The 15,503-nt window shown below is 42.9% G+C and overlaps 1 protein-coding gene across 6 annotated transcripts; it reads left to right on the top strand.

Annotated features, from left to right (window-relative positions):
- Window positions 1-108: 108 nt before the first annotated feature.
- LOC129850453 (6-phosphofructo-2-kinase/fructose-2,6-bisphosphatase 2-like) lies at window positions 109-15,295 on the top strand. 6 transcript variants are annotated; one of them, XM_055916863.1, is made up of 18 exons: window positions 110-320; window positions 812-896; window positions 2,449-2,601; window positions 3,351-3,476; window positions 5,424-5,520; window positions 6,389-6,455; window positions 6,548-6,622; window positions 6,762-6,818; window positions 6,973-7,097; window positions 7,322-7,529; window positions 8,137-8,283; window positions 8,509-8,613; window positions 8,701-8,830; window positions 8,927-8,989; window positions 10,276-10,340; window positions 12,332-12,514; window positions 13,172-13,194; window positions 13,591-15,295. In XM_055916863.1, the coding sequence occupies exons 3-18, from the start codon at window positions 2,514-2,516 to the stop codon at window positions 13,658-13,660; spliced, it is 1,629 nt and encodes a 542-aa protein (XP_055772838.1). In that variant the 5' UTR covers window positions 110-320; window positions 812-896; window positions 2,449-2,513; the 3' UTR covers window positions 13,661-15,295. The 6 variants fall into 6 exon arrangements, 5 of the variants coding, with proteins under 5 accessions (XP_055772850.1, XP_055772838.1, XP_055772832.1 ...); XM_055916875.1 differs by lacking the exon at window positions 812-896 and having other exon boundaries at window positions 109-320; window positions 3,384-3,476; XM_055916857.1 differs by lacking the exon at window positions 812-896.
- The last annotated feature ends 208 nt before the right edge of the window (window positions 15,296-15,503 follow it).

The following is a 15,503-nucleotide window of genomic DNA, read 5'->3' as shown; positions in this document are numbered from 1 at the left end:
TATACTTGAGTAATTTTCTATTAAGGTAAATTTACTTGAATGAATATACATTATATGCGCATCATAAATCGTAATATTATGACGATTACGGTAAAGAAATTGTGACGCAAATGGCACACCTCATGCTTTTCTGGCTTGGAAGGACATCAACCGGGCCCGCGCCACCAACCTCAGCACAAGGACAGCGTAGCACACAACAGGACTTAACAGTTGCCTCCGACTGGAGTGGGACAAAAACCTCATAGAGTCAGAGATAGCAGAACGTGCGGATTGGACGTCAGATTAATGTTCTAATTCCCTCATCGGCTCTCATATTGCAGGTAAATTGCAATAGTTTTTGAGAGTGTACAGTAAGTAGCCTGTGCTATTTAGGTGTGAAACAACCATAGAGCCAGATAGAGGACTCTAGTGGCCAAAATGCCATTTTAGCATGGGCAGCGCCATTGAGGACATTCACTATTTTGAAGTAATCAACTGGGTGGGACTTCCTATGGGTTAAGGAAGGATTACATAATTCCATCCAGGTCATTAGGTGGGATCAATGGGTTATACTCGGGACCAATTAATTATACTTGTGAGCAAACATTGCATAATGGCAGGTGGCAGTAAATCGCCAACCTTGGCTTTATACCTGTTCAAACAACACACTCCGGGTGGCAGTATGCACCCTTTCATTTTGTTTACCAACTAGTAGAAAATGGAGATGGCCTCAATGGCGCTGCCCATGCTCTCATAGACGCAATAATCGGACAAATAAGATGTTGCGCCCTCTAACTATCTCCATGGAAACAACCAATGCGTCTATTATCAGTGTTCCCGACACAGACAAGTGACCCTGGCTCGAGACTCCGATTGGACTGCAGTAGTGTCGTCGCATAATAATATTGCTTACTGAGGTAAATGGCTTTGGCATCATTTTGTGATTCCCGGTTTTTGTTAGTGCTCTTTTGATGAGGGGATATGGCCGCGCAATACATGGTGGCTGTGAGGATGAAATGGCAGTCCCTCACTTTGCTGTGTTGCAATATGCTTGAAGGCCTTTGACAGAAAACGAAGCTGTATCCAACCTAATATAAAAGTAGTCTAATTATGTTACAGCAAATGTCAAGTCATGCCATTACTTTCTAATTCATTAGAAAATTAATCAGACTCCTAATACTTAATGAAAAGGGATTTTAAGTGCATTTAGTGTGGCCCATATATACTACATGACAAAAAGTATGTGGACACCATTGAACATCTCATTCCAAAATCATGGGCATTAATATGGAGTTGGTGCCCCCTTTGCTGCTTTAACAGCCTCCACTCTTATGGGAAGGCTTTCCACTAGATGTTGGAACATTTCTGCGGGGACTTGCTTCCATTCTACCACAAGAGCATTAGTGAAGTCAGGCACTGATGTTGGGAGATTAGGCCTGGTGTAACAGTATAACTTTAGACCGTCCCCTCGGCCCGACACGGGCGCGAACCAGGGACCTTCTGCACACAACTGTTGCCACAAAGTTGGAAGCACCGAATCATCTAGAATGTCATTGTATGCTGTAGCATTAAGATTTCCCTTCACTGGAACTTAGGGGCCTAGGCCAAACCATGAAAAACAGCCCCAGACCATTAGTCCTCCTCCACCAAACTTTACAGTTGGCACTATGCACTGGGGCAGGTAGCGTTCTCCTGGTATCCGCCAAAACCCAGATGTGTCTGTCGAACTGCCAGATGGTGAAGCGTGATTCATTACTCCAGAGAACGCCTTTCCACTGCTCCAGAGTCCAATGGCAGCGAGCTTTACACCACTCCAGCCGACACTTGGCATTGCACATGGTGATCTTAGGCTTGTGTGCGGCTGCTCGGCCATGAAAACCCATTTCATGAAGCTTCCGACTAACCATTCTTGTGCTGATGTTGCTTCCAGAGGCAGTTTGAAACTCGGTAGTGAGTGTTGCAACCGAGGACAGACGATTTTTTTATGTGCCACGTGCTTCAGTACTCGGCAGTAACATTCTGTGAACTTGTGGCCTACCACTTTGTGGCTGAGCCGTTGTTGCTCCTAGACCACTTTCCGCTTCAAATAACAGCACTTACAGTTGACTGGAGAAGCTCTAGCATGGCGGAAATTTGACGAACTGACTTGTTGGAAAGGTTGCATCCTATGATGTTGCCATGTTGAAAGTCACTGAGCGCTTCACTAAGCCCATTCTACTGGGAATATTTGTCTATGGAGATTGCATGGCTTGATGTTATACACCTGTCAGCAATGATTGTGTCTGAAATAGCCGAATGCACTAATTTGACGGTGTGTAACAATACCATTGTATATATTTTATATCAACATCAATTTAATTGAATATTGTTCAGATAGTGGATACATTAGTCATTCTTATTCAGGAAATCTAAATGTAATATTACATAGGCCTAGACCTACTGCTAGAATAAATCAACCTTGTGTTTCAGATTGTCTGGGGCCATGCCCTTCTAGAGCTTTTGAGAACCTGGCACAACAAGGACACAACTCCACCATGTCCGCAACCATTCAGAGAGAGACTAGCTCGGCGAACTCTGCTGAAGCCAAGAAAACAGAGCTCAGAGTAAACAAGAAGAAATGCTGTAAGTAGCCTAATGATAAGCCTCCCAGAGCAACATCTTCAATGCAGGACAGCTTTGCGCAGGCAGGACCTTAGGCAAGACAGCAACAATGCACTCTGGATGCTTGCTTCAGGCTGTTTTGACTGGCACATGAGTCTACAGGTGTTATTTTGTTTTGGCTTCATCTCCAAAAATGTTGCTAGTTATGATGTCAAGCTTTCCCTATGCATTGAAAGCACTTTTCTTTTTTGCTGATGCACACATTAACAAGCAAATTAGTTTAAAAGAAATACAACTGTGTTTATAATATTTTGAGAGGGATTAGTCATCTTTGTAAATTATTCTGTTGGGCATATTTTGGGCAAATTATTAATTCTCATTCCACATTTTTATTATGCAGATTATGTTGAAATCTGTTTATAATGAGCCCATATTCCATACAGTATTCAGTTTATCTGCAGTCCTGTTGCGGGTGTAATTTATATGAGAATAGCAAGCCATGGCTTGCCAGTCCACTTTGACATATCCCTTTTCATCTAAGTATACAGTACATGGGAAATCAAGGATAAGAAATGTATCCAATGATGATTGATCATACCAACCAACAAATTTGATAGCTAAATTGTTTTGCCTTATCTACTGTATATAATTTTGTCAGGCCTGTGTATCACTTGTAGATATACAGTATAGACAGTATACAGTAGTATCTGAGTTAGTCTGATGCTAATGCACTATAGTATGTATGTATGTCTGTCTGTCTTTCTGTTCAGCATGGGCATCCTACATGACAAACTCTCCCACAGTGATTGTAATGATCGGCCTACCTGCTAGGGGAAAGACCTACATGTCTAAGAAACTGACACGATACCTCAACTGGATAGGGGTGCCAACCAAAGGTGAGTGGGGGAAGACAACATCACTTTTGAAGACATTATACACCGCTCAAAAAAATAAAGGGAACACTAAAATAACACATCCTAGATCTGAATGAATGAAATATTCTTATTAAATACTTTTTTCTTTACATAGTTGAATGTGCTGACAACAAAATCACACAAAACTTATCAATGGAAATCAAATTTATCAACCCATGGAGGTCTGGATTTGGAGTCACACTCAAAATTAAAGTGGAAAACCACACTACAGGCTGATCCAACTTTGATGTAATGTCCTTAAAACAAGTCAAAATGAGGCTCAGTAGTGTGTGTGGCCTCCACGTGCCTGTATGACCTCCCTACAACGCCTGGGCATGCTCCTGATGAGGTGGCGGATGGTCTCCTGAGGGATCTCCTCCCAGACCTGGACTAAAGCATCCGCCAACTCCTGGACAGTCTGTGGTGCAACGTGGCGTTGGTGGATGGAGCGAGACATGATGTCCCAGATGTGCTCAATTGGATTCAGGTCTGGGGAACGGGCGGGCCAGTCCATAGCATCAATGCCTTCCTCTTGCAGGAACTGCTGACACACTCCAGCCACATGAGGTCTAGCATTGTCTTGCATTAGGAGGAACCCAGGACCAACCGCACCAGCATATGGTCTCACAAGGGGTCTGAGGATCTCATCTCGGTACCTGATGGCAGTCAGGCTACCTCTGGCGAGCACATGGAGGGCTGTGCGGCCCCCCAAAGAAATGCCACCCCACACCATGACTGACCCACCGCCAAACCGGTCATGCTGGAGGATGTTGCAGGCAGCAGAATGTTCTCCACGGCGTCTCCAGACTCTGCCACGTCTGTCACATGTGCTCAGTGTGAACCTGCTTTCATCTGTTAAGAGCACAGGGCGCCAGTGGCGAATTTGCCAATCTTGGTGTTCTCTGGCAAATGCCAAACATCCTGCACGGTGTTGGGCTGTAAGCACAACCCCCACCTGTGGACGTCGGGCCCTCATACCACCCTCATGGAGTCTGTTTCTGACCGTTTGAGCAGACACATGCACATTTGTGGCCTGCTGGAGGTCATTTTGCAGGGCTCTGGCAGTGCTCCTCCTGCTCCTCCTTGCACAAAGGCGGAGGTAGCGGTCCTGTTGCTGGGTTGTTGCCCTCCTACGGCCTCCTCCACGTCTCCTGATGTACTGGCCTGTCTCCTGGTAGCGCCTCCATGCTCTGGACACTACGCTGACAGACACAGCAAACCTTCTTGCCACAGCTCGCATTGATGTGCCATCCTGGATGAGCTGCACTACCTGAGCCACTTGTGTGGGTTGTAGACTCCGTCTCATGCTACCACTAGAGTGAAAGCACCGCCAGCATTCAAAAGTGACCAAAACATCAGCCAGGAAGCATAGGAACTGAGAAGTGGTCTGTGGTCACCACCTGCAGAACCACTCCTTTATTGGGGGTGTCTTGCTAATTGCCTATAATTTCCACCTGTTGTCTATTCCATTTGCACAACAGCATGGGAAATGTATTGTCAATCAGTTGCTTCCTAAGTGGACAGTTTGATTTCACAGAAGTGTGATTGACTTGGAGTTACATGGTGTTGTTTAAGTGTTCCCGTTATTTTTTTGAGCAGTGTACATGTCCCTTTACGTCTTCCATTATGACAGACTATTGATGGTGGAACCCTCTGCTGTTTGAGATATCTTTTAATAAGCACTTCAGTCAACTTTAAATCACCAGTACATTGTGTCCTACAAAGTAAATGCCTTCATTATTAGGTAAATGTCACATTTTTAATAAAAAATGTAAAGCTCCTGAGAACTGAGACGCCCCATGTTGAATAGGATCCTACTTTGAACCAGTCCCATTTCTATGATAGGAGACAACCCTAACTTAATAAACCATGTAGACACTAATACAAGCAAGTCATAACTCTGTTGGTGCCATTTTGTTAATTTTGTAGTGTTTAACTTGGGTGTTTACCGCCGAGAGGCTGTCAAAGCTTACAAGTCCTACGACTTCTTCAGACACGACAACAAGGAAGCCATGGAAATAAGGAAGTAAGTTACGTTTGTTTTATTTGTGCAGATTCCATACTGAGAAAGCATTCACAATTGCCATGCACATTGTTTTGATGGCACATTTTCCATTGTTATTTGCTTAGAACTTAAGTTCACATATGACAGACAAAGTTTTCTATCAATCGTAACATCTTAGAAAAAAAGGCTCATTAATCAAGTATTGTTTCCATCAGCATGGTCAGATCTGAGTCCATCTCATTACTCCAGCAGCACACCAGGTTCTCTTATGCATGATTTCACAGGTGTACTTTGCAGCCCCGGCTGCTGCGTCAATGGCTAGTGAGTTTCTGAACCAACACACTGTCTGCTGTGCAAGCAGATATTCAGTGTACAAAAGACCCATATTATATTAATAGAATGTGTGTGTGTACATACACACCAGTTGTGGGATTCAAATGGACATTTGCTTAGTTTTTCATAGTAATTTGTGATGGATTACTATTTTCCAACTAGCTGAAACTGAATTGCCCTTTATGGACCTGTAAATGGCTACTGCTCTTGACAACATCACAGAATGCTGATCTAAATATATTTCTGGCACTCACTCACTCCTTACAAAATGTTGCATCGGTATGTTCCCTCACTGTTCTGTCAGTGTTACTATTCAGATGTCTGTACAGAAGAAAGATAGGTATACAGTATATCATTCTGGTCTACTGGACTGTTCACCATAGAATCAAACACAAAATGATACAGGGGCCTTTAAGATTGAGTATAAATACAATATATATATATATATTATCTGAGGTTGGAATGCATACCTGCCCCCTTTTCGGCAGACCAACTGTTGAGCCCTTTGATGCAGATTAAGACTACTGCCATTGTATTTCCCTCTCCTCTCCCACAGACAGTGTGCTCTGGTAGCCCTGGAGGATGTGAAAGGATATCTAACTGAAGAAGGAGGACAAATCGCTGTAAGGCATCTACTCTTTCCTTTAGATTCCTTTTTGTCTGTTCAATATATTTTACATATATCCACCCATTAAGTGATGTTTGCTTTGATTAGGTATTTGATGCAACAAACACAACAAGGGAGAGGAGAGACCTCATTCTTGATTTTGGGAAAGAGAACGCATTCAAGGTAAAAATGTGCTAAATTGCCAAATATATTTTTGTGTTTATCTCCATATAACATTACTCTGTGTAACGACACTGCATCCAGCCCTGTGGTGAGGCAGTATATTTTAGTGGCGCAGTCTGCGCTGCTTTATTTCCAACAGGTGTTCTTTGTGGAGTCTGTGTGTGATGACCCAGAAGTCATTGCTGCTAATATTCTGGTATGTTCCGATGTCGCCATGTGGGACTGTAATGCTTTACTATGACCCTAGGCCAGGGTCAAAACTAACCTATTTATACACTGACTATATCCTTGTCATGTCACGACTTTCATTTTTCTTTGCCCACATTCTAATGTGTCATATCTCTAAACAGGAGGTGAAGGTGTCCAGTCCAGACTACCCAGAGAGGCACAGAGAGAGGGTAATGGATGACTTTCTCAAACGCATAGAGTGCTATAAGGTTACATACCAACCTTTGGATCCCGATGATTATGACAAGTAAGAATGACCAAAGCATATTGTCTGTCTCAGTGTGTTGCAATTGAATAGGACATTGCTTCAATTAGAGGGAACTGTCCATACCGATCATCATGTGGTATACCTAATAGGCATTAACGTTTGTAGTTCCCGAGAATTGCTGTAAATTTGCTGCAAGGTCAGATGAATGCCACCAGGTGGAGACAGAATACATACAGACAATTGTGTTACTGTGTCTCCCGTAGGGACCTATCCTTTATCAAGGTGGAGAATGTGGGCCGGCGCTTCCTGGTGAACCGGGTGCAAGACTACATCCAGAGTAGGATAGTGTACTACCTCATGAACATTCAAGTGCACTCTCACTCGCTCTACCTGTGCCGGCATGGAGAGAGCAATCACAACATGGAGGGCCGTATCGGAGGTGACTCGGAGCTCTCCCCAGGGGGAAAACAGGTATGTGTCCTGTCTGCCATGACAGTTAGGCCTAGTCCAGAGAGAGCAGTCCATAGAGATAGAGGATTCATCTTTGTACCTGTGCCATTATAGCATCTGTGATAGCATGGGCAGCGCCGTTGAGGCCATCTCCATTTTGAAGTAGTCCATTTTCTTCCTCACGATTGGCTGACCCCCCCCCCCCCCCCGATGACTCATTGGACATGACTCCAACAGGGTAACCAGAAGGGATCAGCCAATGAAGTTGAAAGGCGCCCCCTGTTGACTACATTAAAATGATGGAAGCCCTCAGTTCCAATGTGCCAATGCTAATACAGCCTTTTGTCCAGTAGAAGCCTCTATCAATCTCTATGGAGCAGTCAGGCATATTACTGACCTTTGTCTTTGAGTCAGTAGATCCTACCGATTTCTATTTAGATTTAGTTGAACAGCTAATGGAAAATACTAATTGAAGCTCCTGTACTTTAAATTTGAGGAAACACTGGTAATCTGGTCATGTACTCTTAAATAGTTAATAGCATGTTTACCATGATCATGTACAGTAAGAAGTCCCCTGATAGATGGGCCTGTTATTGACACTAATCTCTCTTTGCCCTTTCTGGTCCAGTTTGCCCATGCCTTGCGCGGCTTCATCGAGGAGCACAAACTGTCGGACCTGAAGGTGTGGACAAGCCAGCTGAGACGTACCATCCAGACTGCTGAGGAGCTGATTGTGCCCTACGAACAGTGGAAGATCCTCAACGAGATAGATGCTGTCAGTACTGACTTTCCCTCTGATCTCTCACTTATCACTGGTCTAAAATAATGAATACCATGATGGTTTAATTTAGGTAGACACCATTTGTGATTAAAATGAATTTGATCTTTGATAAAGGACTTGTTATATTCATTGTTTGAATAATAAGTAATGATTGATCATTATCTGGCAACTCAACTGCCAAGGCACATTTTCCAGAGTTCTCTCTTTCCCATCTGTTAGGGTGTTTGTGAGGAGATGACATATGATATGATCCAGAACTCCTTTCCAGAAGAGTTTGCCCTGAGGGACCAAGACAAGTACCACTACCGCTACCTAGGAGGAGAGGTAAAGTCCTACCCACTTACCACAATATGGAGCCTTTATCTTGTTAGGGATAGCTAAAGCTCAGTGTGTCCCTTCTCCCCACCGTAGTCCTACCAGGACCTAGTGCAGCGGTTAGAGCCTGTCATCATGGAGCTAGAGAGACAAGGCAATGTGCTGGTCATCTGTCACCAGGCTGTCATGCGCTGCCTGCTAGCCTACTTCCTGGACAAGAGTGCAGGTGGGTGAGCACACACCATACAGTACACACTTACTGACAATGTCACAAACACCAGAAGTCATTGACACTTTTTTTTTTTAACTATGTATTTCGTAGATGATCTACCCTATCTGAAATGTCCACTGCACACAGTGCTCAAGCTCAGCCCTGTTGCCTATGGTAAGACTTTGTGTTCATTAGACTTACGGTAGAATAAATTGACAATTACATTGTGTTATGTTCACATCTGATGGATTTCTTCTATCACCACTAGTAAACTCAGCAAAAAAAGAAACGTCCTCTCACTGTCAACTGCGTTTATTTTCAGCAAACGTCCGGGCTCTTCGCTGGCCATGACAAAACACTGACATTCCTGTCTTGCAGGAAATCACGCACAGAAGGAGCCGTATGGCTGGTGGCATTGTCATGCTGGAGGGTCATGTCAGGATGAGCCTGCAGGAAGGGTACCACATGAGGGAGGAGGCGCTTTCCTGTAATGCACAGCGTTGAGATTGCCTGCAATGACAACAAGCTCAGTCCGATGATGCTGTGACACACCGCCCCAGTCCATGACGGACCCGACACCTCCAAATCGATTCCGCTCCAGAGTACAGGCCCCGGTGTACCGCTCATTCCTTCGACGATAAACGCAAATCCGACCATCACCCCTGGTTAGACAAAACCGAGACTCGTCAGTGAAGAGCACTTTTTGCCAGTCCTGTCTCGTCCAGCGACGGTGGGTTTGTGCCCATAGGCGACGTTGTTGCCGGGGATGTCTGGTGAGGACCTGCCTTACAACAGGCCTACAAGCCCTCAGTTCAGCCTTTCGCAGACAGTTTGAGCACTGATTGAGAGATTGTGCATTCCTGGTGTAAATCGGGCAGTTGTTGTTGCCATTCTGTACCTGTCCCGCAGGTGTGATGTTCGGATGTACCGATCCTGTGCAGGTGTTGTTACACGTGGTCTGCCACTGCGAGGACGATCAGCTGTCCGTCCTGTCTCGCTGTAGCGCTGTCTTAGGCGTCTCATAGTACGGCCATTGCAAATTTATTGCCCTGGTCACATCTGCAGTCCTCATGCCTCCTTGCAGCATGCCTATGGCACGCTCACGCAGATGAGCAGGGACCCTGGGCATCTTTCTCTTGGTGATTTTCAGAGTCAGTAGAAAGGCCTCTTTAGTTTCCTAAGTTTTCATAACTGTGACCTTAATAGCCTACCGTCTATAAGCTGTTAGTGTCTGAACGACCATTCCACAGGTGCATGTTCATTAATTGTTTATGGTTCATTGAGCAAGCATGGGAAACAGTGTTTAAACCCTTTACAATGAAGATCTGTGAAGTTATTTGGATTTTTATGAATTATCTTTGAAATACAGGGCCCTGAAAAGGGGACGTTTATTTTTTTGCTGAGTTTAGTTTGACAATTAGGAATGGGTAACATGAATTTATCTCTGCAACTATCCCCAGGCTGTAAGGTGGAAATGTTTTACCTTAACGTGGAGGCAGTGAACACACATCGCGACCGACCACTTGTAAGTAACATTGCATGTTATCCTCAGTGGCAAGGCTTTGCTCCTTTTTGGCATCACTGCTCTGTTCTGCTCACATATCACATGCTTCACGGAACCTCTTTAACCAAACTAGCTCAAGCTATGTCTGGATAAATGAGTAGTTAGTGTGACTTTATATTTAACTTGTACGAAGCTATGACTGATTACCTTTCCCTGCTTGCGAACACCGACACCACTAAAACAATAAAACTGCATAATACATTTTTTTCTAGAGCAAGTCTTTACATATTTATTTAGGTTTGCACTAGCTTATTAGTTAGCTAACTAGATAACGTTAGCTTGCTAACTGACAAGGCAGTTACACACACTTCATATGAAACAAATGGGGTGGTAAGTGCAGCACAATGCACACAACACTAAATACTTTACCAATCTAGCAATCTGGCCACTGTAGCTAGTAAAATGATAATTACATCACAATGGATTATTTTCCATGAAGCAGCTGCCTGTAGCTGGCTACTGAGAGTCAATGCAGTGTCTTAACTTTACCTAGCTAGCACAACATCTTGCTAGCTAATGAATAATACTAACCATAATGTTAGCCAGCTAGCAAAAAAATGTATCTATGGGCTGTAGTGACCATGGAGAGTGAATTAAATTGTTTATTTGTCATCTTGCTAGTGAGTTATCTAGCTGTGACCATCTAGCTATATCAACAAGGGCTGTCTAAAACAATAGTAACATTAGCGCCGCTAGCTATATAGCTAGCTAATATTGGGCCGCTTGAACTCGGCGTGACTGTAGACCAGGGGTCGGGAACCTATGGCTCCTGAGCCAGGTGTGGCTCTTTTGATGATTGCATCTGGCTCGCACATAAAACAAATATTCTCACTTTTTTTTTTCTCTCTCCCCAATTTTCGTGGTATCCAATCGCTAGTAATTACTATCTTGTCTCATCGCTACAACTCCCGTACGAGCTCGGGAGAGACGAAGGTCGAAAGCCATGCGTCCTCCGAAGCAGAACCCAACCAAGCCGCACTGCTTCTTAACACAGCGCGCCTCCAACCCGGAAGCCAGCCGCACCAATGTGTCGGAGGAAACAACAACAACAACAACAACTCATGTTCTGTTCAGGGCTGCAGGAGCAATTGTCCATTATTTTAATTAAATGATACTGGCCTACGTTGGCCGTTGCTAGGTAAAACAGGTAAACGCCTCCCTTTGAATCAGTCTGCTCGGTCATTAGCTCAAAGCTAACCCTTCGACGAAGAAGATGGCGAAAAGAAAAAAAGATGACGAGTATCGTACATTTCAGGACGAATGGACCGAAGAATTCGCCTTTGTGGAGAGAGCAGGTTCTGCGGTGTGTCTAATTTGCAATGACAAAATTACATCGATGAAACGGTCGAATGTAAAGCGGCACTTCGACAAATTCAGAGGCTTATTATACTGACATTTAGTTGAATTCACTTTTAAAATATATTATATGGCTCTCACTGAAATAAATTTCCAAATGTTTTGCTTTCATGGCTCTCTTAGTCAAAAAGGTTCCCGACCCCTGCTGTAGACCATAAAACAACGGACATGCATTTCTAAATAACGCTACTGCCACCTTCTGTTTTGGACTATTTTAACAAGGCTGAGTGGCTGACGACTTCAAGGTCTTTGCTATGTGAACACAAAAGAGAGAGAATGCCGACACTCTGTTCAGAAGTGCTAAGTAGTCGGCAGGCAAATGTTTCACAATCCTACCGGTGTGTCTGAGCTATTAGTGAGATGCCATAGACAATATTTGAGAGGAGCAGAATTAAGTGGAATCTGTTAGTGCTTTTTTTTTTTTTTTTACTATGCAGAATCAACTTTTTCATATTCCATAGTAAAAGTCCTATTGTAGTGGTTGATCAAGGAGAACGATTGTTTGATTTCTGTGTTTTGGGGAATTGTCCCAGTAACGCTGTGTGTTCCCGGGTCGCTTTCTTTAATGCACCTGGTGTTTCCCCATCTCCAACCAGGAAAAGGTCCCGAGGAACCCAGCTCCCGTCCGGCGGAATAGTTACACCCCCCTGTCCAGTCACGACCAGTTCAAGCGGCCCAGGCTCTACAGTGCCGGCAACCGTCCCTGGCTCCCCCAACGCCCCTTCCCATCGGCCCTGCAGTTCCCCGAGATGCCAGAGGGGGTGCTGCAGCAAAGCCAAGTTAGTGTCAGAAATGGATGGTGCCCTCTTAATTAATCACTCATAATTATACTCAGTCCCCTCCCTCCTCCCACCCAAGCCAATCTCTTCTTTATCCTTAGCATCCCATCACCCTTAAATCCCCTTGATAATTCAGACTCTGTAATAAAAACAGAGTGGACTTCTCCCTGACATGCTGTGGTCTTGTTGGTGGCTTCCCCTCTTTATATTATGTCTGTCTCTCCCCCAACATCAGCTGTTTGTCTTACATGGCCTCCCCTTTTCTTCATGGGCTGTGTCTCCATCTTGAATATGCACAGCACTATGCCTGTCCTAAGTAAACTGCACCACTAACTTCTACTCATTTACATCTTATGAATAGATCACTTAAGTACCATTCCAGATACACAGTTTAAAAGTCTTCCAGTAACCAGGTGTTATACATTAGTCATATGGTGATCTTAGGAGAAACATGCACTGAAAAACAATTAGCGTCAGAGATCAATGCCATACAAGTGTCGTAAATATAGACATGTTGATGTTTTGAGATGCATATTCAAAGTTGCTGTTGTGATCCGAGTGTGTTGGTTCGCTTTGCTTTGTTGTGAGTTCAGTGCTTCAGCTAGTCTCCCCATTTCTGTCTCTTCCCTTTCTCCCTCCCTGTCTGTGTCGTCATAGCCTCGGATAGGAAGCTGTTGTCTGTGAGTATTTAAGATAAATTCCCGCAGAACTCCACCAAATTTAATTTCTGTTTTCACTTATTCACATGAAATGTCATCTCAATAAGACATTGGGGTATGTATAGCATCTTAAACTGATATCATCATACAGTATGATGCTTCATCATAATTTCCGTTCAAGGAGATACACTTCACTACTAATAGTACTAATCATTTCGTTCCCACTTTGTTTTATAATGATGATGGTGTATCAGGGGAAAAGTTTTTACCTAGCAGGGATGTTTCTTTTCATTGGTCTCTCTGAGGCAAAACACTAGTAGTAATGTAAGACCTGTCTTCAAGACCATAATTGGTCAGTGTTTGGACTCATGTTAATTATCGACTGAGAATATTAATCATGTCTGTTTCTGTTTAAAGGACTCCCTGTGTGAAGGAATCGACTATGACAGCCCAGAAGAAACTAGTGGCTGTGTCCGCTTCTGAGTGACTATGAAGTCACCTTCAAGTTCAGCTGGTGCCTCAGTCTATCCCTGTGACACTGAAGTTCTGCTTATCCTATCCTCCATGTCCCTATGGCCTTCCACATCACATAATAATTTCCCTGCATGCCAAATATCTGAAACCACAACTATAACACCCCTTTCATGTATGCCAATAGAGATCAAACATGATGCCTTATGTGTATCAGAGACCCTTTATGTCTTGTTGAATATATGTGGCAGCATGTTATGGTATCATGAAATCCTTTCCCACTACTGCAGCATAAAGCATTTTTGCCAATTATCAGATACATCCATATTAGCCATCACATGACATTATGAACACAGAAAAACATAGGATAATTTGATATTGTGGTCATATATGGTTTGTGTGGAACCATTTACAATAAGGATATACTGTATATATTTTAGATTAGAAGTTAGTCCAGTGCTCTTAAAAGGGAAGTTGACATGTAAATGAATGTATTTATCTGTCAATTACTTACTCTGTCTTCAGATAACATAAAGGAGTAACAGAAATATGTAAACATGGAATAAGAAAAGTACTACGGTCCTAGTTATCATAGTGTAGCTTCAATACCTTTCTTATGAAATTCTCGCTGAATTGTCCCTTTGATTATATTCATGGTTGAGGAAATGTTTTACACTAGTAGATTTTTAAGCAACTCAAAGCTTATTTGAGAACCTTGCCTTTTAACCAATTATTACAGACATGTGAATATTAATAAATGTAGCTTGTTAGCCATTACCACTAAAACCAAAACAGTGCAAATATCCCATATTTTAACAGATGCTTTGAGATACTTGAAGGAAATGTCTTATGAATCAGGTCACTAGTGTTTTTATTTAATTTAACCGGTTTTCATTTTCTTTTTTGCTGCAGTCGAAAATGTGCACATTGCATTTACAACATAACTCATGTGCAGAAACATTTTAAGTGACATTTCCTTTGTAAAGGAAAATTCCACCACAAAGTAGTCATTTAATAGGATATTGATATGTAGAATACCAGAAGAATGTACAGTAGCTGTATATTAGATATTGAGATGTCGCTATTTGTATGAATGTGTTTGGCATTCTGCTGTGTTTTGAGTTGGTGTTGTGCTGAATGTTTTCATAAATAACCTGCATAAAGTGATGAGATTTTGGGAAATTTGCACCAAAAGCCACTAGTCAGTAGGGGCACACAATATCCTTTTAATTTAGATAAAAGTTATGCTATTACGCACACCCAATTATTCCAATGACTGCGAACTACAGTGTCAGAATTATTCATGATTTTTTGCCTGTGTCTTTTGGGGCATGTTGAAAGCCTTACTGAAAGGTAATCTGTTCTGTGCATAGTACACTTGTAAAGATGTGTATAATCATACACAAGAAGGTTCCAAAGAAATGTCAAGTTGTGACTATATATTTGATACGTTTTCCAACGATAGCCTGCTCAGCTCAAGAATGTACTGTACTCAATACCCGGCTGCAGTATTATTCTCGTGAATTTTGTCATGTAAAATGTTGCCTGTTGATATGGACTTCATTGCCTCAATTAGCTGGTTTAGCATAGTTGAATTGTATTTAAGATGTTGCTCCAGTAACTCTATTAAAGAGTCATTAAATATGTAAAACCGGTGTAATTTATGTCTCCATTTTCTGTGTGAGTTTGGGGGAAGGAGGAGGTGACATGTTTCAAGTTAATTTGCCTACTCTCTGTACCGCTCGAGAACTATTAAGCACTATGCACACAAGCGGCAGGTAGCCTAGCAGATAAGAGCTTTGGGCCAGTAACCGAAAGCTCGCTGTTTCTTATCCCTGAACTGATTAGGTGAAAAATCT

The sequence above is a fragment of the Salvelinus fontinalis genome, chromosome 3, assembly GCF_029448725.1.
Source record: "Salvelinus fontinalis isolate EN_2023a chromosome 3, ASM2944872v1, whole genome shotgun sequence".
In the NCBI taxonomy this organism is placed as follows: domain Eukaryota; kingdom Metazoa; phylum Chordata; class Actinopteri; order Salmoniformes; family Salmonidae; genus Salvelinus; species Salvelinus fontinalis.
Note: the sequence above shows the minus strand (reverse complement) of the source record. Positions and strands in the feature narration are given on the sequence as shown.

Bases quoted from the DNA above. Each gene is read 5' to 3' on its own strand.
- LOC129850453 (XM_055916857.1), top strand. From the start codon at position 2,514: ATGTCCGCAACCATTCAGAGAGAGACTAGCTCGGCGAACTCTGCTGAA. The intron at 2,602-3,350 runs GTAAGTAGCCTA...CTTTCTGTTCAG, and splicing joins AGTAAACAAGAAGAAATGCT to CATGGGCATCCTACATGACA. The intron at 7,530-8,136 runs GTATGTGTCCTG...TTTCTGGTCCAG, and splicing joins TCTCCCCAGGGGGAAAACAG to TTTGCCCATGCCTTGCGCGG.